The sequence below is a fragment of the Archocentrus centrarchus genome, chromosome 2 (assembly GCF_007364275.1).
Source record: "Archocentrus centrarchus isolate MPI-CPG fArcCen1 chromosome 2, fArcCen1, whole genome shotgun sequence".
In the NCBI taxonomy this organism is placed as follows: domain Eukaryota; kingdom Metazoa; phylum Chordata; class Actinopteri; order Cichliformes; family Cichlidae; genus Archocentrus; species Archocentrus centrarchus.
The window spans coordinates 18136362-18161350 of record NC_044347.1 but is presented as its reverse complement, the minus strand read 5'-3'; the positions used below and the strand labels follow the sequence as shown (position 1 = coordinate 18161350).

Here is a 24989-nt window from a genome sequence, read left to right as displayed (position 1 = left end):
GATACAGATTATTAGGAAATACGAGCAGAAATCTAAATGTTTCTCTTGCATTTCACTTCCTTCTTCTGCAGGTTTTGGTTTTGATCATGTGACACTTAACATGTGACAGCTTCTTCAGACACCATGGACAAAAGAATAAAAAGCATGAAAAGGGAAGTGTCTTTTTTTTTTTAATTAAGTTTCTTTTCCAGACTCGCCTGTGATTGTATGGTAACGTATGGCTGCACTGCTTTCTTTGTAGCCTATGCATATATTTATTCTTACATCATTTCACACCCACAAACGGTCCCGTTCAGCTCAGCCTTTGTGACTTCCAACAATGATGGTACACGGTGTGTTTGTGTATCTGCTTTCTGTGTGTGGAGTCCTTCCAGCAGGTAAGAAAAAGCTGCTGCAGTAACCAATGTTTTTATTTGTTGCTGATTGGTTCAAATGGCAACAGGTGACACACGTGTTTAGGTCATTTTCACCTGTCTGAATGAAAACTGTTTGATCATGAAGGTAGAATTTAGTAGAAGTGCTGAAGCTCGTCAGTCTTTGAGAAGTAAAGATGAGAAAAGCTGAATGAACCTTTGTGTGCTGTTAATGTTACTGAGCCAGTGTTTGTGGGTCTGATGGACCTCCACAGTTTGGGGTTTTTAAATCAACACAGCTGTAAAGATTTATATAAAAATACTCAACACATCTATAATTTATTCCAGCTTCAAGAACTCCAGACCATATATATGGTTAATATTTGATATTTACTAGGGATGCGCCGATCCAATATTCAGTATCGGTATCGGTCCGATACTGGCCTAAATTACTGGATCGGATATCGGAAAGAAAGAAAAAAATGTAATCCGATACATTAAATAACGTTTCGCTCACATTAGCTGCATTACAGGGCTCGGTCGTCTTCTTCTTCTTGTGGGTTTGCGGTTGACCAAACCAGTTTAGAGCTGCATTACCGCCACCTACTGGAATGGAGTGGGGGATCAGGAGTTAGAAAACAACCCCCTCAGATCCTCCGTCGCTGCGACGGATTCCCTTTGACACTGAGCGATCATCGCTGACATGTTTTTCCGCCTCCACCGCTCTCTGCCTTGTTTGTGTGTTGTGCTCGCTGTGCTGAGAATCAGCTGTTATTTTTTTCTCTACTTTAGCTCCCGGACATACTGCTAGCGAGCGCAGCTATTAGCACTGGTGACCGTCCGGTACCGGAAGAACCGCTTCCCCGTCAAAACATTTTTGATACTTTAATCCCTGATTTGTGACTAAATATAGACCTGCAGTAGAAATATTTTTAATAGAATGCTTGTAAATATAAAGCATTACAAGACTGCGCTCACGCAGCCCCTAGTTTTTCACGTGAACACTGATGACGCAACAGCAGCAGTCAGCGGAAAGAGGCGGAGCCGGCACGCTCAGATGGAGCAGAAGGAAATGTTTTTCTAGTGTCCAAAAGAAGCCTTTTCGTCCCTGTAACCTCCATTAAACCTTTACTGGGAAACAGTTGGAGGTCCTTCATCAACCACCTGATTAGTGAGTGAAGAAAAGAGAACTTTGTAGCTGCTCCATCCACCCTGTTTGTTTCACACAGGGAAAAACTGCAGTACGGAAGTTAAAATATGCAGATGAACTGTTAATATGAAAAAAGTATTTCTTATACAGTTACTTGGGTAATCAATATAAATAGAATACACCATTGCTAAAATAATCAATAGTTGCAGCCCTAATGAAATTTGCAACATGCCATAAGCATCACCTTCTCACACAGAAGCAACAGGATTCAGGTGATAGTTATTGTTGTAAGTAAAGTTTATTTATATAGCGTTTTTCACAGACAGAAAAGCGCTGTACAATAATTAAAACACAATATCACCCCCCCACCCCCAGAAAACACTATGTTAAAAACATAACATTACCATATTAAAAGAAAAAGAATAAAAATAAAGTCAGAAATCAGAAAGCCTGGTTAAACAGAAAAGTTTTCAACTATTTTTTAAATGACGCCACAGAGTCAGCCAAATGGAGCTGGAGAGGTAAACAGTTCCAGAGCTTTGGTGCCACTGCCTAAAAAGCTCTGCCCGCCCTGGTCCTTAGTCTTGTATGTGGGACAACTAAAAGACTTTGATTTTGTTGTGTGAGAGACTGTTGACTTCTTCTTTTTTTTTTTTTTTTATGTTTTTAAATGCCTGGATCAATTTTAAATATCGGATTTATATCGGTATCGGCCGATATCTAAATGTACACTATCGGTATCCGACATAAAAAAGTGGTATCATGCCATCCCTAGTATTTACCTCTCTTATAATCCATTTATTGATAAAACTGTCATTTGTTTTTATGATAAAAAGTAGCAAAAAAAAGAAAATCATATCCTTCATTCCAATTGTAACTGAGATATGAGTGGAAAATAACATGATTATCTTAAACAAATATTAATGAAACAAAGTGTGTGATCATTGCTGGGGTTTATTCCTTTGAACGGAAGTTCAACAGATGCTTACAGTGTAAAATCTCAGTGTTATTAGTGTTTAGTGTTATTTTATGTGAAAATCAGAATCTGAGGCTGAAATATGAATAAATCGATTAATTTGTCTGTTGGTAAATATGAAAATGGATCCCACAGATCTGAACGTCACACAACGGTTCTCTGAGCCAGAGTTCCTCATTTCCATGTCTGTCTGTTCATTTCCTCCCTGCAGCTCTAACAGCAGTGATCCAAACACAGCAGACTGTGCTGGCAGCAGTGGGAGAAGATGCTGAATTCAGCTGTCAGCTCTTGGAGACTAAAGACGTCCTTCAGGTCACATGGCAGAAAATCTCACCTGCTGTGCAGGAAAATGTTGCCATCTACAACAAGTACTTTGGTCAGAGAGTGAATGCTGCATATAAAGATAAATTTAAGTTTAAATATACTGGACTACAGAACTGCTCCATAGTCATCAAGAACGTGACGGAGCAGGATAAAGCCTGCTATCTCTGTCTGTTCCATACATACCCTGAAGGCTCTCTGACAGGAAGAACCTGCCTCCAAGTGTATGGTAAGGACTTTTACCTTCTTTAACCAACAACAGTTGACTCAAATAAGTATACTGGACTCCAAAGGTTAGAAGCTGGTGTCTCTGTGAGAACATGTTGATTCTTCCTCCTTCTCAGAGCTGCATGAACCAATGTTGGAACCTTGTGCAGGAAAAGCAGCAGCAGAAAGACAAAACACACATGCAAACACAAACAAAAATAGCCTCATGCCCCCACCCACTCCTCCCATCCCACACACACCACATACAACCAGACACACATAAGCTAACAGCAAGCCATGCTGGAGGGGGACAGAGTGAAGGGACACAGCACCTCCTCACTATTCTGACCCACGACTTCAGTGGACCTGAACACCACATGTGTAATGTAAATGTGTACGGCTGGTCACAATTGAAAACGTGTTATTTTACGTGTTCTTCAGAGAAAATGAGCCCAAACAAGAAATCTGAAGTTGAAATATGAATAAATCAAGTATATTGGCTGTTGGTAAATATGAAAATGAACACAACACAAGGGTTCATTCTTTGGCTGAGCTACAGTTCCTCATTTCCACATATGACTGTCACATCATTTCCTTCCTGCAGCTCTAACAGCAGTGATCCAAACACAGCAGACTGTGCTGGCAGCAGTGGGAGAAGATGCTGAATTCAGTTGTCAGCTCTTGGAGACTAAAGACGTCCTTCAGGTCACATGGCAGAAAATTTCAGCTGATGTGGAAGTGAATGTTGCCACCTACAACAAGTACTTTGGTCAGAGAGTGAATGATAGATTTAAAGATAAATTTAAGTTTAAATATACTGGACTACAGAACTGCTCCATAGTCATCAGGAATGTGATGGAGCAGGATGAAGGCTGCTATCACTGTCTGTTTAACACTTATCCTGAAGGCTCCTTTATTGGAAGAACCTGCCTCCAAGTCTATGGTAAAGACTTTTACCTTCTTTAACCAACAACAGGAGAGTCAAACAATCATAGTGGACATAAATGTGTTAGAAGCTGGTGTCTCTGTGAGAACATGTTGATTCTTCCTCCTTCTCAGAGCTGCATAAACCTCTTCTTGATGTCAGAGAGTCAAACTCTCCTGCAGAGTGGGTTGTTTCCTGTTCAGCGACTGGTCGACCTGCTCCCACTGTAACACTCAGTGTCTCACAACAACACCTCAACTTCTCCCAGTACAACACTGTCAGTGTGTCCAACACCAACGCTACATTCACTGTCACCACTACAGCTGTGCTCTCAGGTTCACGGAGAAACAGCACACAGGTGGGATGTGCAGCACGAGTGCTCTCTGCTCCTCAGATAGAGGTCATTCAGGTCATTCCTGAGGTCAAACAGACGTCTGATGATCGTGATGCCGGTGAGAAATTCTTTTGGTCACAAATTCATGGCTGTAATTATGATGTTTTTATCCAGATTTTAAATGGAAACTATTAAGTTGCAAAGAATTGAATACATCCACAGGTTAACTACCTTTGCTCAGTGTCACATTTTCATTTATTTGTCTTGTAGATTTGACGTGGATCATTGTGTTTGGTGGGGTGATCTGTGTTTGTGTTGCTGTTGTTGTTGTCATCATATGTAAAAACAGGAAAAGGTGAGTCTTTCAAATGATGTCTGTTTTAATCTAACACCTCTATCTCAGTCACTGTGGTAATGTAACTCATTGATCTGACTCCTTCACTCTGTCCTGCAGGCGCTCTGAAATGAACGAGGTGACCTGATCTGCAATCAAACACAGAGATGACTGAGATATTTGTCATAATGTTATTAGAAACACTGTGGTTTTCGATGTTTTACTGAATCTGATGCAAATTGGCTTTATTGTATGTGTGTCTAGTCAACAAGTGATCATCGTGTACTTAATATACTGTATTCACGACTTACTGTAGCAAGTGTGGTATATGAAGTACTGTCATAATGCAGAATAAACTGCTGTAACATTTTCATAATTACCAGAAATGCATTTTATCAAATGGAACAAGAAAATCAGCCAAATGTCTTTTTTTTATCATTTTAATATTGTCGGCGCTGTTTGTGGGTTATTTTTAATTTTTGTATTAAAATCCTGAGTTTAGATTTTGCTAAGGATAAGTTTATAGTTTATTTTTCTTTATGTAAATTTGAGTTCATTTTTTGGGTTTATGGCTGAGCAGGTGTGCACTTAAGTAGGTCAAGTGTGAGGGGTTATGTGTTTTTTTTACCAGGCGACTGAGCGGCTGCAGACAAAAGGCTTATGTCTGTAATTTTGCTGCATTATGGAAAATAAACTGACCCCAAATCCACTTTGGTTTGGACTTTGTCTCATTTTGACCTGCGTAAGATTCAGTCCTGAGATGCTTCAGTGGCCATTTGATTTGTTTTTTTTGGTACGGACAAATATGGACAAACAGCCACTACATTAAGTAAAAAACACCCCTTTACTGGATCCTTCTTGGATTACTGTGAACGTGGACTTTACCATTTATTGGAGTATTTGTGTGAGTTTGGATGCTCAAGGAAGCACAGCAGGAGCCACGAGTCAAGGATCCGTGGCCTGTATGCAGCCCACTCAATATTATCCTATCCATCTGCGCTGGAAAGCCTTCCCTGGACATCGTATAGGATAACAGTGATGCTACTGGAGCACTGGAGGAATATTTCAATGTACGGACTTCTATCGCTATATTGGACTATATTGGACACCATACGGCACATCGGCGCACACCAGGCCTACATAAAAGGGACAATGTCAGACGCTGCATCAAAAGCTGCTAGTGATGCACAGACCGCAGCCAGGTCTAAACGGCGCACCAGCTTCACAGCTAAAGGATTAACGTTTTTCATTCAATCATGTCAGGAAAAAAGAGCCAGCAAGTGTAAAGAAGCTAAATATATATGAACCAGCTGCATGAATTAATGCAATCCTGGAACAATGTTACTGCTGTGGATTCTCTATTGAATAGACTAATAAAATGCTTTGACGAGGCTAAAGAATTACATGAAACCTTTTTATCAGTGGATTTGCCAGAGGATGAGGTGGAGAAACAGTCTAAATATTTTGATCAGAAAATAACTAATTTCAAGCTTCATTCGGGATGTAAAGAGCTGGTTATCTAATGCTGGACAGTCACATGAACAGTCAAACGGTAACCCTGCTGCTGAAAATCAAAGCAATGTTTCTGATGATATCCAGCCAGAGGACAGTGTCTCTAATATCTCATATTCAATAAAACTCTCAAGTATCTAAAACATCATCCACCACCTCTGCCGAAATTAAAGGACAAATGAAATAAATGAGATTAATGCAAAACTTAAGGTCCTGAAGTTAAGCTCCAAATGCAGCTCTAAAATTTCAGTTGGTATGAATTCATATGTTGAAAAGGCAGCGTTACAAAGGAAATCTGGACTAAATCCATATGCTGACCAGTATGAACCATCACAAAGACAAGCTAAACCTCCACTAGTCTGTCAAGCCAAAACGCTCAGAAATAATAGTTACCAGTTACAGATGCGCCGCAAAGCCAGACAACAATAACATAAATGATATATGATGCTCCAAGTATAGAACAGGAATCATATCCCACTCAGCCTAGAGACCTGGTTAGGAGTTGTCAGCATCTTTTCCCTGGAGGTGGATACCAGAGAGCAAAATCACTCCTCACTGAACACTTTGGCAGCAAACATAAAATTTCTTCTGTTTATGTGGATAAAATCTGCAACTGTCCCTCAGTTAAAGCTGAGGATGTAAACGCACTGCAATCATTTTCTTTATTCCTTTGAGGTTGTTCCAGTATAGTGCAGCACATCAAGTACATGAAGGAGTTGGATGTGCCACCAAACCTCAGGACGACTGTGATGAAACGCCCTTACAAGCTGCGAGATTAATGGAGAGATGCTGCATGTGACATTCATGGCCAAACTTGAAGCAGAGCGGTGTTCATAGATTTCATGAACTTTGTTGAAAAACAGGTCAGAATAGTTTCAGACTCACTGTATGGCAACATCCAGGATACATCTTCAACTGGTCAAGCAAAAGTGTCCACTCACTCAGCAGAGGCAGCTTACACAGTGTGTTTGTGTATCTGCTTGTTGTGTGTGGAGTCCTTCCAGCAGGTAAGAAACAGCTGCTGCAGTAACCAGTGTTTCTGTTTGTTGCTGATTGATTCTTTTTTCCTGTTAAAGGTGCAACAGGTGACACAGGTGTTTAGGTTATCTTCACCTGTTAGAATGCTCTTACTTGTGTACAGCACTTTGGCCAATGGCATTGATTTTAAAGTGCTTTATAAATAAAATCGAGTTGAGCTGAGTTGAGAATGAAAACGATATGATCATGAAAGTAGAATTTAGTATTAATACATCCTCCAGCTTAACAATTTTTGAAAAGAAAAGATAAGAAAATGTGACGTAATTTTTTCACTGAGTTGGAGTTTGTCACATTGCATGGGAGCAGACCGTGTGTCATGTGAACAGGTGAGGACCGAGTAGCTGGACTCAGAGGCACGCACATGTAAACAACAAAACGAGCCTTTATTGTGGCTGAAACAAAGGCAGGTTATAGAAGTAAGGAAACTAAACTGGGAAAACTAACTAGGAACATGGAGAAAACAGGAACAAGACACAACCACAACAACAGCAAGAGTGACAAGAGAAAAGGGGAAGACAGAGACCATAGATGCACAGAGCGATAATCAGGGAACAGCCAACAGGTGGGGAGCACTGCTGAAATATTGGGTCATAATTTTAGGGGTCCTCATATTCCTTTTGGCCAAAAATTCAAACTCAATTAAAACCAAATTTTCCAAAAAAGAACCACTGGGATGAGCAGGTTCCAGTGCAGGCTGTGTACTGGATATCTTAGTTACACAAAACACAGACAATAACAGAATTAAGACTAGACTACACTCACACAGAGACAGAGAGAAGAAGAGAGAAACAAAGAGACAGAGAAAGATGCAGTAACAGGAAGAGAAGAAGAAGAGGACAGGGAAGGGAAGAACAAGAAGTAAGAGTGGGACAAAGAGCGGATGACATTTATATGTTAAAGATGGTAACTACCCACTTTCCTTTCATTCCTGCTGATTTACATAAAGTCTCAACCCCTGAAACTTGAAACCCAACCAATCACCTTTTGAGGCTCTGCCCACTCTCATCTCAAGTGGGCTAAAGAAACATATGAAGCCGGGATTAATAGAGCACACAGAACTTCAAATAAAAGGGGTTCTTTATTCTCAAAAAGAACGATTTTCTCTGGAGTGAAAAATAAAAGAAAACAGTTCAAGTGATGGAGCAAAAATAGTCAACTATACTGTGAATGGTCGTATAATACTAGTATAAAGCTCCCGAGAAGTAACTGCTTAAATGGCGCATAAATAGCACTGTTAGCACTCAACAGAGTTGTTGCAACGCAGCTAAAACACTCGGCAAAAAAAAAACAGTACATAACAAACGGCGGTGGCACTTCTAAAAGAAGACAAACAGAAAACCATGACGTCAGCAACATCATTTCAGCTCTGTACATAAAAATATAGTTCAGACCTTAATTACCAAAGATCTGGATTCTTCACTCATGTGGCCATAAAGTCGTCTTCTTCAACCAGTCTTGGCTCAAAACAAAATGTCCTCCTCTTCTGTTTTCCTCAGTTAGCATGCCAGCGTACTAACCAAGAGGTTTTTTCAACTTCCTGTACTTTTTGACCTCTGTTACAATAGCGCCACCTACTGACAAATGCAAGAATTACAACCAGTACATGAAATAAAAGCAAAGCGGGGTTTACAAAGCATGTTTTACAGGTACCCATTTTTCACCTGGTTACACATACATCACCACAGTACCTCAGTGGTTTACAACAGCTCTGGCAGATGTCATAATGAAGGATCTTCTTTCAATTAAAACCTCTGCTCTGCAAACACCTCTTTGACAATCCCCACATAGATAGGATCTATCCCCTGCCAATCTATGCTACACAAACACAAGTGGGTCTGCAGAACTCCACTTTTTGGAGCGTACCTGTCATAAGACTTCCTAAAATACAACATGAGGTTAGAAAGTCATGTGAACCAAAGATGTTCCTGCATCCCACCAAGGCCTTAACCACATATAAGTAATAGATATAACAGGCCTTACCTTTACCCCAGTAACCTCGAAGCATACAGTGATCATTAGTCCAGTGTGTGTGTGTCTAATATACTTTATTAATTACATAAAAATAGTGACAGTAAATACCAATATCAGAGTGATAAAAATTCCCAACACAACATAATCACGGAAAAAAAAACAGGGAAGTAAAACTAAACAGAGCACAAGAGTAAAAGGCTGACAAAGTAAAACAGAAAACTATTGAACACAGAGATAGAAATGCAGACTTGACACAGGAAGGCAGACACACAGAGGAACTGCACAGAAACCTAAACACAACACACAGGCTTGACACAACATGGGACAACAAGAATGAGGAAAACAGGAACCGAATACAAACAACTATATCAGAATTCAGAAAACTACAACAAACTAAGAATCTACACTGTAAGCAACTTAGAAACACCACTAGAAAAATCAAACAATAACACATTCAATACAAAAAACAAAACACTGGGAAAAGGCCCAGGACCATGACAGAGTTCTTCATTCCCACATCTGTCTGTTCATTTCCTCCCTGCAGCTCTAACAGCAGTGATCCAAACACAGCAGACTGTGCTGGCAGCAGTGGGAGAAGATGCTGAATTCAGCTGTCAGCTCTTGGAGACTAAAGACGTCCTTCAGGTCACATGGCAGAAAATCTCAGGTGATGTGGAGGAGAATGTTGCCACCTACAACAAGTACTTTGGTCAGAGAGTGAATGCTGGATTTACAGAAAATTCCAGTTTAAATATACTGGACTACAGAACTGCTCCATAGTCATGAGGAATGTGACGGAGCAGGATGAAGGCTGCTATCACTGTCTGTTTAACACTTATCCTGAAGGCTCTCCGACAGGAAGAACCTGCCTCCAAGTCTATGGTAAAGACTTTTACCTTCTTTAAACAGACTAAACTTAAGCAAACAGACATAAATGTGTTAGAAGCTGGTGTCTCTGTGAGAACATGTTGATTCTTCCTCCTTCTCAGAGCTGCATGAACCTCTTCTTGATGTCAGAGAGTCAAACTCTCCTGCAGAGTGGGTTGTTTCCTGTTCAGCCACTGGTCGACCTGCTCCCACTGTGACACTCAGTGTCTCACAACAACACCTCAACTTCTCCCAGTGGACTGTCAGTGTGTCCAACACCAACACTACATTCACTGTCACCACTACAGCTGTGCTCTCAGGTTCACGGAGAAACAGCACACAGGTGGGATGTGCAGCACGAGTGCTCTCTGCTCCTCAGATAGAGGTCATTCAGGTCATTCCTGAGGTCATTATGGTGTCTGCTGTTGCTGCAGATGATGATGATGATGGTAAGAAACTCTTTTAAAGTCACGGATTTCTAGATCGATGATATCTGGATCAGTTTGAGTGGGCTCTAATAACAATGACATCAGTGTCACATTTTTCCTGCTTTTCTCACAGATTCCACTTTGATTATTGTAGCTGCAGTAGTGGTGCTGATGCTGTCATCGCTGTCCTGCTGAAAGAAAGAAAGAAACAAGAAGAGGTAACTTTCACGTTTGTCTCAATATATGTTTTCGTCTAATGTGTCTCTTCCTTTTAATATGATAATGATTTATTAACTCTAAGAGTCTACATGCACATCTATCCAGTAATCTCTGCAAATATTTGCAGCACTGACTTTAAATAGTTTAAATCCTTTGGTCACTCAGGGACCCTGAGAAGAACAAAACACCACAAAAATCAACCAGTGACATTAATGGTAAGAAAGCTTGATAATTATTCATGTTCTACATGATATTTATTGATTACTACTTTGAGAGATCACTTAACCTGTCTTTGTCTACGTATTAATTTTCCTTCCTCAGTTTACTAAACATCTGTGAACAGACAGCCACAAACATCTGCACCACAGACACAGACCAGTATTGGCAGATGTTTGATGGGTGGTTGCTCCCAAACCATCCTTCAGCATTAATGATCTCTTCACTGATGTCCACCTATCCAATACCATGTGCACTATTCCAGTTCAATTCAGTTCAATTTTATTCATGTGCACCAAATCACAATAAAAGTCATTTCAAGGCGCTTTATGAGTAAAAACCTGACAATAATTACATAAGAAACCCAACAGTCAAAATGACCCCATATAAGGAAGCATTTGGCGACAGGGAAAAAGGGAAAACTCTCTTTTAACAGGAAGAAACCTCCAGCAGCTCCAGGCTCAGGGTGGGGGCGGGGGGCAGCCATCTGCTGTGACCAGTTGGGGCTGAGGGGAGAGAGACAGGACAAAAGACATGATGAGGAAGAGAGACAGAGATTAATAATAACTAATGATTAAATGCAGAGTGTAGAGTTTTCTCTTGATTCTCTGAATCTTTAAATACAGCAGATTCACAGACTGATGAGCCCCTCCTCGTCTTTACGTCTCTCAGCCTCAGCTTCCCTCTGAGGTTCTTTCAATACTCATTCATGTTTCTGACCTGTTGCTGATTAACCTCATTGGCTGTAAAATGTTCCAACAGGCTTTTTTAAAGCACTTTAAGAAGTATTTCCAGTCTTTTGTTGCTCCTGACCCAAATGATCTGAAATGTTTTGCTGGCATGAAATTCAAATGAATGCAGGTTTTTTTTTATGTCTTTGTACCATTTTTTGATGAGTATACATTTTAAATGTTAAACAGAATCCAGTTTTTTTAGAAATATGGTGTTATTGAGAGTGGTGATGATCTCACATTTTGATTTCATCTGAAGGATCCAAACACCTTTAATGAAGAAGCAGAGCGACGGGATCAGGAGGACAAACACTGAATAACAACAGACCAACAAATGATCAAAACCGTCACCTTCACCAGCACGAAGATCCAAGCTGTGACTCATAAACACAGCTCAGAGTAACACACTGTAACTGATTCATGTGAACATTCAGGAAGAGGAACAAATGACACTGAGCCATGAGCTCAGAGAAGCTCCACTGACCAAAAACTGTTTCTACTTTGTGTTCATGATGACACAGTTATGATAAATGAGCAAACCGTTAGCTTACAATATGAAACACCTTAAGGTGACTGCTTTTGATTGTCTGTTTTAATTTAATTTATTTAATTTTACTTTATTTATTGCCTTTTAATGTTGTGTTTTATGCTCAATTTTTCTGGATTTTAATGTAGTTTTCTTTTGGAGCTGTATTTTTACTGTACAGTACTCAACTCCGTAGTTTTAAATGTGTTGTGTGAATAAATTTGTTCTTGAATGTTGTAGTGATTTGGGGTTATATGAATAAAATAGAATAGAAATTGTTCCCCTTCAGTTTCTTAATTTTTTTATTTAAATGTAATAATTGTACGTTAGTCAGATGGTAGTTTTGATCTTGTTTTTTAAACCATGTTCAGTATTTTCTCTCCCACAGCCGTGTTGATGAAACACTTTGACTTCTCTGTAAATCCAACCTGTAGTCCAATCATCGATACAAGTATTTTGCGTCCAGTCTTGTTTTTATTATATATGCTGCCGTTGGGAGGGATTTTTCAGAAGTATGATATTTCCTTTCATTGTTGTGCTGACAACATCCAAATTTATCTCCCTATTAAATTGGATGCTTCTGTCCGGCTGCAGCCTCTGTTTAACTGTCTTCATGATGTTAAAGTCTGGTTAACACAGAATTTTCTTACCTTAAATGAAAACAGGACAGAAGGTTTTGTGTTTGGAAGTCATATCCCTGTGGATAAGTTAGCTGATATCCTTGGCCCTTTTGCTTCTTACTGCTCCTCGACTGTCAGAAACTTTGGAGTGTTTTTTGAACACAGTTGTAAAGACCAGTTTCTATCAGTTACTAAAGCTAAATCCTATCTTCCTCCAAAGCACCTCGAAAAACCTATTCATGCTTTCATCACCTCTAGATTGGACTACTGTAATTCTCTGTATTCAGGTCTCGAACGATCATCTCTCCATCGTTTGCAGGTAGTCCAAAATGCTGCTGCACGTCTTTTGACAGGTACTAGAAAGCACGAACACGTCGCTCCAGGTTTAGCAGGTTTACACTGGCTCCCCGTCCAGACTCATATTGATTTTAAGATTCTTCTACTTACTTTTAAAGTCTTAAATGGAATGACACCCAGCTATTTGTCTAAGCTGCTGAAACTGCATAACCCTAAAAGAGCACTGAGATCATCTAGCCATGTGCTCTTAGTGCAACCGAGGTCTCGTTTTAAGTATGGAGGGGATCAGGCTTTTGTAGTCGCAGCCCCTAGACTTTGGAACAATTTCCCACTTTATATTCGTACTGCTGAGTCCATGCAGTCATTTAAATCCTCTCTAAAAACTCACCTTTTTACCTTGACTTTTAACTCAGATTTAGTTTGAGTCCCATCAGGTTTTATGTTGTGGTGTCTCTTGTTTTAGTGTGTTGTTAGTCACTTTTTATTGCATCGTATTATTGTATTTCTTTGTTTTTATGTTCTATGCTTTATTCTATTTTATTGACCTATGGAATTATCTTGCTTATTTTTGTAGTTAATCTAGTAAAGCACTTTGGTCAACAATGTTGTTTTTAAATGTGCTATAGAAATAAAATTGACATTGATATCGACAAGCAGCAGATGAAAAGAGATACAAAAAACATTGTCTTATTTTGTAGACCCACAACCATGTTTAGTGAAGGTAATTAGCTGGAGACAAAGGAACAACATCAGAATAATAGCTGACAAACCCCTGATGACATTCACTGACGCAATCATCTGTTCATTAACCTCTCCCTTAATTAAATTTATATTTTGATCTACATGAATGAATTTCATCTTCTCAGCAAATGTTACACAACCAGCTTTGACCTTTGAGAGGCTTTCATGATTTCTTTTTAAAAACAACTTGTCATGTGTGTGTTTGCTCAGGCTGTTTCTTAGTTTTGTTTTTGCTGATAGAGATTATTGGGAAATCCAAGCAGTAATCTAAATCTGTGTTGTCATGACACGTGGGTTTTGGATTTGATGATGTGACACTCAACATGTGAGAGTTCCTCGAGACTCCATTAAAAAGGAAGTGATTTGTTTTTATTCAGTTGTTTTTCAAGATCCTCCTGTCAGTGTGTGCACTGCTTTTTTTCATGTAGCATATACATATATTTATTCACAAAAATAAATATATGTATACATATATGTTTACTTTTTTTTTTTAATCAACGGGGGACTGCAGTTCAGCTCAACCTTTGTGACTTCCAACAATGATGGTACACGATGTGTTTGTGTATCTGCTTGTTGTGTGTGGAGTCCTTCCAGCGGGTAAGAAAAAGCTGCTGTAGTAACCAGTGTTTCTATTTGTTGCTGATTGGTTCTTTTTCCTGTTAAAGGTACAACAGGTGACACACGTGTTTAGGTCATTTTCACCTGTCTGAATAAAAACTGTTTGATCATGAAGGTAGAATTTAGTAGAAGTGCTGAAGCTCTTCAGTCTTTGATAAGAAGAGATGAGAAAAGCTGAATGAACCTTTGTGTGCTGTTGATGTTACTGAGCCAGTGTTTGTGGGTCTGATGGACCTCCACAGTTTGAGGTTTTTAAATCAACACAGCCTTAAAGATTTATGTAAAAACACTTGTGTGCTTTATATCAATTGCAATAAATACACACCATATTGAAGGTTAATATTTGGTATTTACCTCTGTTAGACTCCATCTTATAATAAAAGGTTTTTTGTGATCGAATGTAGCAAAAACAGAAAATCATATCCTTCCATCATAACTGAGATGAGTGGAAAATAACATGATTATCTTGAACAAATATTAATGAAACAAAGTGTGTGATCATTGCTGATGTTTACTCCTTTGAACTGAAGTAGAAGTAGTACAGATTCATGTCAGTCTATACAAATACTACTACTAATACTTATTCGTACTGTACCAGCCTTCATAACTTATAAACAGCCAAACAGCATCAGGTGAATGTACACAAACCAGTATTAATGTTTTTTAAAAACAAATACAACCAATGCTTTTTGATAAGCTCTTGCATTTGCTTTCTTATAAAACTGTAATTTGTGTTTAATCAGGTTGTTTAATCTTTTTTTGAGGATCTGTTAGAGTAGCGTGAACTGCAGGAAGAGAAAAATTTGCTTCCCTTTTGTAGTGAGCTTTGGGCTTGGTCATGTAACAGTATGGAAAGGAAAGTAACTGGATCTTTCTTTAGTTTTTTAATGAATTCTTCTCTGGACCACATGAGGAATGGGTTCTTGTGCAATCTATGCCAATATTTACTGAGTACAAAACTTTTACATTGTTTTCTCTCAGTTTTGTATCCACAGAGGTCTGCAGCTGAGGGAAAACTTTGCCACTTACAACAATGTTGGTACATGGTCTGCATGTGTATCTGCTTTTAGTGTGTGGGATCCTTGAAGCAGGTAGGAAACAATAACCAGTGTTTCTGTTTGGTGCTGATTGTTTCCTTTTAACATTAAAGTTTAATTTCTTGTCAGTATAAAAGCTTCTGCTTGTCTTTGAAAAGGAAAGATAAGAAAAGCTGAAATAAATCTCCTTCTTTCATCGACTTTGAGTTCCTCATTCAAACATCTAAATGTTCATTTCCTCCCTGCAGCTCTAACAGCAGTGATCCAACCACAGCAGACTGTGCTGGCAGCAGTGGGAGAAGATGCTGAATTCAGCTGTCAGCTCTTGGAGACTAAAGACGTCCTTCAGGTCACATGGCAGAAAATCTCAGCTGATGGGGTTGACACTGTTGCCACTTACAACAAGTACTTTGGTCAGAGAGTGAATGCTGCATTTACAGATAAAGTTGAGTTTAAACATACTGGACCACAGAACTGCTCCATAGTCATCAGGAATGTGACAGAGCAGGATGAAGGCTGCTATCGCTGTCTGTTTCACAGATACAGTGAAGGCTCTCTGAGAGGGAGAACCTGCCTCCAAGTCTACGGTAGGCTGAACATTTCCTTTAACTTATTTAATGAGCAGCAGCATCAGTCAAGAAGAAAAGTGTTAGAAGCTGATTTCTTTTTAACAGCATACAGTACCACTCAAACGTTTGGACACACTTTGGTCCAATCTTTTGGCTGGTACTGTATTTCTGAGAACATCTCCTCTTCCTTCTCAGAGCTGCATGAACCTGTTCTTGATGTCAGAGAGTCAAACTCTCCTGCAGAGTGGGTTGTTTCCTGTTCAGCCACTGGTCGACCTGCTCCCACTGTGACACTCAGTGTCTCACAACAACACCTCAGCTTCTCCCAGTACAACACTGTCAGTGTGTCCAACACCAACGCTACATTCACTGTCACCACTACAGCTGTGCTCTCAGGTTCACGGAGAAACAGCACACAGGTGGGATGTGCAGCACGAGTGCTCTCTGCTCCTCAGATAGAGGTCATTCAGGTCATTCCTGAGGATGATGATGATGATGATGATGATGATGATGATGATGATGATGGTGAGAAACTCTTTCAGCCACAGATTTATGGATGAATGATCACTCTGTGATGTTGATGGTTTTACCTGTATTTCTAATAAGTTGCAAATACTTGGATAGGTTCATGTTTTAGGTTTAACTGGCAGTTGCTCAGTGTCACATTTTCATTTATTTGTCTTGTAGATTTGACGTGGATCATTGCGTTTGGTTTGGTGATCTCTGTTTGTGTTGCTGTTGCTGTCGTCATATGTAAAAACAGGAAAAGGTGAGTCTTTCAAATGCTGTCTGTGTTGATCTAACACCTGTATCTCAGTCACTATGGTAACATAACTCTTTGGTCTGATTCCTTCACTCTGAATGAATGAAGTGGTCTAATCTGCATTCAAACACAGACATGACTGATACTTGTGTCATATTGTTATTATAAATATACTTTTCCAGTTTTTCACTGATTCTGATACAGTACATATCGGCTGTCTAGTATGTCTAGTAGACAAATGATCATTATATACTTAGTGTACAGTACTTACTACTTATTCTTATTATAGGAAGTTTGGTACATAAAATAAAGTCTTAATACAGAAGAAACTGCAGTAACATTTTGTTTGCAGTAATATATTGTTGAGTATGATAATAAATTGACATTTTGTTTTTTGTCTTTTTCCTGAAGGAATAAAACCCCTTTAATCGAGATGGAGAACAAGGAGATCAGTGAGTGCTGAGTGACAGCTGAAAAAAAGAGCACCTAAAGCTGCCGCCTTCACCAGCAAGAAGACTTGTGCTCTAACAAACAGCCAGTGAACACACTCTTCAGATTAACACACCATAATTGCTTAATTAATTTATGCCAAGATAGTTGACTTTAAGAAATATTCCAGTCATAAGAGCTAAATGCATCGAAGCTAAAGGAACAAAGCTTTAATGTCAATGTAGAAAGATTCAAACAAATGACACGTGAGACATGAGCGCTAAGAAGTTTCTACTTTGTATTCACACAGATGTGAAACATGAACAATCTGTTACCATTACTTTATGTACCATATACCTTATAATATAAAAACAGTTGATTAAGGTGTTTATATTATAATATAAAACACCTTAAATCAACTGTTTTTATTATCTGTTTTTATGTTATTTATTGTCTTTTAATGTTGTGTTCTCCATTTTTCTGGAGTTTAGTGTAGTTCTGTATATTTTTAACAGACAGCACTCAGCTCTGGTGTTTTAAATGTATTATATCAATAAATGTGAGCTTGACTGTTTGGCTGATTTGGCGTCATATAAATCAAATTGAATAACACTTGTTCCTCTTTGTTTTCCTGATTTATTTCTTTTTTATTTTAAATGTAATAATTGAATGTTATGTATTATATGTTATGAGTTTTTAAGCCATGTTCAGTATTTTCTCTCCCACAGCCGTGTTGATGAAACACTTTGACTTCTCTGTAAATCCAAACTGCAGTCCTGTGAAAAACTAAACACTCTTCATGATTTAGCAGGTTGTTGAACCACTTTTAGCAATAATAATGTGAAGTAATATTTTTCTGTGACTTCATCAGTCTGTCACTTTGCTGTGGAGGAGTTTTGCTCCACTCTTCTTTACAGCGTTGCTTCAGTTCATGGAGGTTTATTATTTATCTCTGAAGCTCCCAGCTCAGCATTTCAGTCAGGCTGAGGTCTGAACTTTGACTGGATCATTGCAGCACTTTGATTCTTTCCTTTTTCAGTCATTCTGTTGTAGATTTGCTGCTGTGCTTTAGCTGCTTTAGCTGTGTATAATTATGCTGTGTTTTATGCAAATCACTGTATTGAAGTGCTTTAGATTTTATGTGCAATAGTGTTGCAAACTTAATTAGTTTTTGTTTTTCTTTTTGTTTTTGTAGTGGTGCTATTTCTGATATTATATTATTATTTACATATATGGGGAAAATTCACACAACATATGTGAGTCTCTTTGTGTCCTTCAGTGATGTCAGCTTTGATTAGAGGAACGTGAAGCAGATCTTTGTGACTTCAGACTTTAACATCTGACACTAACATTGTTTTCAGATAAAGCTGAAACTGCAGTGAACACAGAATCTAAAATAGAATCTAAACCAGTGCTTTTATTGTTCAGTCCTGTAAATTTGTAGCAGGAGAGCTGAAGCGATGATGTCGCTGCTTAAAACGAGAGCTGTGGAAGAAAGAAAACAGACTTTTAAGGGAAACTTGAGTTTGAAGGTGCTGAACTGCTGCTTCATGGTTATCAGGGAGTTGGAGGATGAGGGCTGCTTCTGCTCTCCTTTGATTCAGTGATTCAGTGGTAGAATTAATGATATTAACAGTGACACACTGCATCTACATATGTTACTAACACAGAGGACTCCTCTGCAGCAGAGGCACTAGAGTTCAGAGGCATCACTGTAGTAGGAATGAAACTGTAGCCCCCCCAGTGGGTGAAATGAGGTACACAAAGATTTTGGAACCAGTTCCTCATTGTGCAGAAACACGATCCTGCTGGTGTTTAATGAAGATAGTTAGAAGGGGACAAAGATACAACATCAGAATAATATCTGACAAACCTCTGCTGGCATTCACTGACACAGTCATCTGTCTGTTAAACTGTCCCTTAATTAAAAGTTTCATTTTGATCTACATGAATGAATTTCATCTTCTCAGCAAATGTTACACAACCAGCTTTGACCTCTGAGAGACTGAGTGTGTGCAGTTTGACAACAACCAGTTCATAACTGAGGGGACAAATACTTCATGTAAGGTAACCTTTTTGTTTTCATGAGCTCGCTTTGAAAACTTGTTGTGTGTGTTTGCTCAGACTGTTTTCAATTATCTTATTTGAGGATCTGATACAGATTATTAGGAAATACGAGCAGAAATCTAAATGTTTCTCTTGCATTTCACTTCCTTCTTCTGCAGGTTTTGGTTTTGATCATGTGACACTTAACATGTGACAGCTTCTTCAGACACCATGGACAAAAGAATAAAAGCATGAAAAGGGAAGTGTCTTTTTTTTTTTTAATTAAGTTTCTTTTCCAGACTCGCCTGTGATTGTATGGTAACGTATGGCTGCACTGCTTTCTTTGTAGCCTATGCATATATTTATTCTTACATCATTTCACACCCACAAACGGTCCCGTTCAGCTCAGCCTTGTGACTTCCAACAATGATGGTACACGGTGTGTTTGTGTATCTGCTTTCTGTGTGTGGAGTCCTTCCAGCAGGTAAGAAAAAGCTGCTGCAGTAACCAATGTTTTTATTTGTTGCTGATTGGTTCAAATGGCAACAGGTGACACACATGTTTAGGTCATTTTCACCTGTCTGAATGAAAACTTTTTGATCATGAAGGTAGAATTTAGTAGAAGTGCTGAAGCTCGTCAGTCTTTGAGAAGTAAAGATGAGAAAAGCTGAATGAACCTTTGTGTGCTGTTAATGTTACTGAGCCAGTGTTTGTGGGTCTGATGGACCTCCACAGTTTGGGGTTTTTAAATCAACACAGCTGTAAAGATTTATATAAAAATACTCAACACATCTATAATTTATTCCAGCTTCAAGAACTCCAGACCATATATATGGTTAATATTTGATATTTACTAGGGATGCGCCGATCCAATATTCAGTATCGGTATCGGTCCGATACTGGCCTAAATTACTGGATCGGATATCGGAAAGAAAGAAAAAAATGTAATCCGATACATTAAATAACGTTTCGCTCACATTAGCTGCATTACAGGGCTCGGTCGTCTTCTTCTTCTTGTGGGTTTGCGGTTGACCAAACCAGTTTAGAGCTGCATTACCGCCACCTACTGGAATGGAGTGGGGGATCAGGAGTTAGAAAACAACCCCCTCAGATCCTCCGTCGCTGCGACGGATTCCCTTTGACACTGAGCGATCATCGCTGACATGTTTTTCCGCCTCCACCGCTCTCTGCCTTGTTTGTGTGTTGTGCTCGCTGTGCTGAGAATCAGCTGTTATTTTTTTCTCTACTTTAGCTCCCGGACATACTGCTAGCGAGCGCAGCTATTAGCACTGGTGACCGTCCGGTACCGGAAGAACCGCTTCCCCGTCAAAACATTTTTGATACTTTAATCCCTGATTTGTGACTAAATATAGACCTGCAGTAGAAATATTTTTAATAGAATGCTTGTAAATATAAAGCATTACAAGACTGCGCTCACGCAGCCCCTAGTTTTTCACGTGAACACTGATGACGCAACAGCAGCAGTCAGCGGAAAGAGGCGGAGCCGGCACGCTCAGATGGAGCAGAAGGAAATGTTTTTCTAGTGTCCAAAAGAAGCCTTTTCGTCCCTGTAACCTCCATTAAACCTTTACTGGGAAACAGTTGGAGGTCCTTCATCAACCACCTGATTAGTGAGTGAAGAAAAGAGAACTTTGTAGCTGCTCCATCCACCCTGTTTGTTTCACACAGGGAAAAACTGCAGTACGGAAGTTAAAATATGCAGATGAACTGTTAATATGAAAAAAGTATTTCTTATCCAGTTACTTGGGTAATCAATATAAATAGAATACACCATTGCTAAAATAATCAATAGTTGCAGCCCTAATGAAATTTGCAACATGCCATAAGCATCACCTTCTCACACAGAAGCAACAGGATTCAGGTGATAGTTATTGTTGTAAGTAAAGTTTATTTATATAGCGTTTTTCACAGACAGAAAAGCGCTGTACAATAATTAAAACACAATATCACCCCCCCACCCCCAGAAAACACTATGTTAAAAACATAACATTACCATATTAAAAGAAAAGAATAAAAATAAAGTCAGAAATCAGAAAGCCTGGTTAAACAGAAAAGTTTTCAACTATTTTTTAAATGACGCCACAGAGTCAGCCAAATGGAGCTGGAGAGGTAAACAGTTCCAGAGCTTTGGTGCCACTGCCTAAAAAGCTCTGCCCGCCCTGGTCCTTAGTCTTGTATGTGGGACAACTAAAAGACTTTGATTTTGTTGTGTGAGAGACTGTTGACTTCTTCTTTTTTTTTTTTTTTATGTTTTTAAATGCCTGGATCAATTTTAAATATCGGATTTATATCGGTATCGGCCGATATCTAAATGTACACTATCGGTATCCGACATAAAAAAGTGGTATCATGCCATCCCTAGTATTTACCTCTCTTATAATCCATTTATTGATAAAACTGTCATTTGTTTTTATGATAAAAAGTAGCAAAAAAAAGAAAATCATATCCTTCATTCCAATTGTAACTGAGATATGAGTGGAAAATAACATGATTATCTTAAACAAATATTAATGAAACAAAGTGTGTGATCATTGCTGGTGTTTATTCCTTTGAACGGAAGTTCAACAGATGCTTACAGTGTAAAATCTCAGTGTTATTAGTGTTTAGTGTTATTTTATGTGAAAATCAGAATCTGAGGCTGAAATATGAATAAATCGATTAATTTGTCTGTTGGTAAATATGAAAATGGATCCCACAGATCTGAACGTCACACAACGGTTCTCTGAGCCAGAGTTCCTCATTTCCATGTCTGTCTGTTCATTTCCTCCCTGCAGCTCTAACAGCAGTGATCCAAACACAGCAGACTGTGCTGGCAGCAGTGGGAGAAGATGCTGAATTCAGCTGTCAGCTCTTGGAGACTAAAGACGTCCTTCAGGTCACATGGCAGAAAATCTCACCTGCTGTGCAGGATAATGTTGCCACCTACAACAAGTACTTTGGTCAGAGAGTGAATGCTGGATATAAAGATAAAGTTGAATTTAAATATGCTGGACTACAGAACTGCTCCATAGTCATCAAGAACGTGACGGAGCAGGATAAAGCCTGCTATCTCTGTCTGTTCCATACATACCCTGAAGGCTCTCTGACAGGAAGAACCTGCCTCCAAGTGTATGGTAAGGACTTTTACCTTCTTTAACCAACAACAGTTGACTCAAATAAGTATACTGGACTCCAAAGGTTAGAAGCTGGTGTCTCTGTGAGAACATGTTGATTCTTCCTCCTTCTCAGAGCTGCATGAACCAATGTTGGAACCTTGTGCAGGAAAAGCAGCAGCAGAAAGACAAAACACACATGCAAACACAAACAAAAATAGCCTCATGCCCCCCACCCACTCCTCCCATCCCACACACACCACATACAACCAGACACACATAAGCTAACAGCAAGCCATGCTGGAGGGGGACAGAGTGAAGGGACACAGCACCTCCTCACTATTCTGACCCACGACTTCAGTGGACCTGAACACCACATGTGTAATGTAAATGTGTACGGCTGGTCACAATTGAAAACGTGTTATTTTACGTGTTCTTCAGAGAAAATGAGCCCAAACAAGAAATCTGAAGTTGAAATATGAATAAATCAAGTATATTGGCTGTTGGTAAATATGAAAATGAACACAACACAAGGGTTCATTCTTTGGCTGAGCTACAGTTCCTCATTTCCACATATGACTGTCACATCATTTCCTTCCTGCAGCTCTAACAGCAGTGATCCAAACACAGCAGACTGTGCTGGCAGCAGTGGGAGAAGATGCTGAATTCAGTTGTCAGCTCTTGGAGACTAAAGACGTCCTTCAGGTCACATGGCAGAAAATTTCAGCTGATGTGGAAGTGAATGTTGCCACCTACAACAAGTACTTTGGTCAGAGAGTGAATGATAGATTTAAAGATAAATTTAAGTTTAAATATACTGGACTACAGAACTGCTCCATAGTCATCAGGAATGTGATGGAGCAGGATGAAGGCTGCTATCACTGTCTGTTTAACACTTATCCTGAAGGCTCCTTCATTGGTAGAACCTGCCTCCAAGTCTATGGTAAAGACTTTTACCTTCTTTAACCAACAACAGGAGAGTCAAACAATCATAGTGGACATAAATGTGTTAGAAGCTGGTGTCTCTGTGAGAACATGTTGATTCTTCCTCCTTCTCAGAGCTGCATAAACCTCTTCTTGATGTCAGAGAGTCAAACTCTCCTGCAGAGTGGGTTGTTTCCTGTTCAGCGACTGGTCGACCTGCTCCCACTGTAACACTCAGTGTCTCACAACAACACCTCAACTTCTCCCAGTACAACACTGTCAGTGTGTCCAACACCAACGCTACATTCACTGTCACCACTACAGCTGTGCTCTCAGGTTCACGGAGAAACAGCACACAGGTGGGATGTGCAGCACGAGTGCTCTCTGCTCCTCAGATAGAGGTCATTCAGGTCATTCCTGAGGTCAAACAGACGTCTGATGATCGTGATGCCGGTGAGAAATTCTTTTGGTCACAAATTCATGGCTGTAATTATGATGTTTTTATCCAGATTTTAAATGGAAACTATTAAGTTGCAAAGAATTGAATACATCCACAGGTTAACTACCTTTGCTCAGTGTCACATTTTCATTTATTTGTCTTGTAGATTTGACGTGGATCATTGTGTTTGGTGTGGTGATCTGTGTTTGTGTTGCTGTTGTTGTTGTCATCATATGTAAAAACAGGAAAAGGTGAGTCTTTCAAATGATGTCTGTTTTAATCTAACACCTCTATCTCAGTCACTGTGGTAATGTAACTCATTGATCTGACTCCTTCACTCTGTCCTGCAGGCGCTCTGAAATGAACGAGGTGACCTGATCTGCAATCAAACACAGAGATGACTGAGATATTTGTCATAATGTTATTAGAAACACTGTGGTTTTCGATGTTTTACTGAATCTGATGCAAATTGGCTTTATTGTATGTGTGTCTAGTCAACAAGTGATCATCGTGTACTTAATATACTGTATTCACGACTTACTGTAGCAAGTGTGGTATATGAAGTACTGTCATAATGCAGAATAAACTGCTGTAACATTTTCATAATTACCAGAAATGCATTTTATCAAATGGAACAAGAAAATCAGCCAAATGTCTTTTTTTTATCATTTTAATATTGTCGGCGCTGTTTGTGGGTTATTTTTAATTTTTGTATTAAAATCCTGAGTTTAGATTTTGCTAAGGATAAGTTTATAGTTTATTTTTCTTTATGTAAATTTGAGTTCATTTTTTGGGTTTATGGCTGAGCAGGTGTGCACTTAAGTAGGTCAAGTGTGAGGGGTTATGTGTTTTTTTTACCAGGCGACTGAGCGGCTGCAGACAAAAGGCTTATGTCTGTAATTTTGCTGCATTATGGAAAATAAACTGACCCCAAATCCACTTTGGTTTGGACTTTGTCTCATTTTGACCTGCGTAAGATTCAGTCCTGAGATGCTTCAGTGGCCATTTGATTTGTTTTTTTTGGTACGGACAAATATGGACAAACAGCCACTACATTAAGTAAAAAACACCCCTTTACTGGATCCTTCTTGGATTACTGTGAACGTGGACTTTACCATTTATTGGAGTATTTGTGTGAGTTTGGATGCTCAAGGAAGCACAGCAGGAGCCACGAGTCAAGGATCCGTGGCCTGTATGCAGCCCACTCAATATTATCCTATCCATCTGCGCTGGAAAGCCTTCCCTGGACATCGTATAGGATAACAGTGATGCTACTGGAGCACTG

The 24989-nt window shown here is 39.3% G+C and overlaps 2 protein-coding genes, 1 long non-coding RNA gene and 1 pseudogene across 3 annotated transcripts; all 4 read left to right on the top strand.

Annotated features, from left to right (window-relative positions):
* Positions 1-135: 135 nt before the first annotated feature.
* Positions 136-4565, top strand: LOC115798784 (OX-2 membrane glycoprotein-like; the record flags this gene model as incomplete). Its single annotated transcript, XM_030755749.1, has 5 exons — positions 136-377; positions 2691-3029; positions 3612-3950; positions 4067-4384; positions 4537-4565. Coding segments are annotated over exons 1-5 (1083 nt in total), but the record flags the coding sequence as incomplete, so codon positions are not given.
* A 1187-nt stretch (positions 4566-5752) lies between these two features.
* On the top strand, positions 5753-17535 carry LOC115798776 (OX-2 membrane glycoprotein-like; annotated as a pseudogene).
* On the top strand, positions 10549-12352 carry LOC115796085 (uncharacterized). Its single transcript, XR_004021286.1, has 3 exons — positions 10549-10634; positions 10801-10850; positions 11842-12352. It is a non-coding gene; the product is annotated as an uncharacterized LOC115796085 (long non-coding RNA).
* A 2122-nt stretch (positions 17536-19657) lies between the features above and the next one.
* On the top strand, positions 19658-24578 carry LOC115798768 (OX-2 membrane glycoprotein-like). Its single transcript, XM_030755725.1, has 6 exons — positions 19658-19712; positions 22024-22362; positions 22946-23284; positions 23401-23718; positions 23871-23955; positions 24055-24578. Exons 1-6 carry the CDS (start codon positions 19658-19660, stop codon positions 24080-24082), a joined length of 1164 nt encoding a protein of 387 aa, XP_030611585.1. The 3' UTR covers positions 24083-24578.
* The last annotated feature ends 411 nt before the right edge of the window (positions 24579-24989 follow it).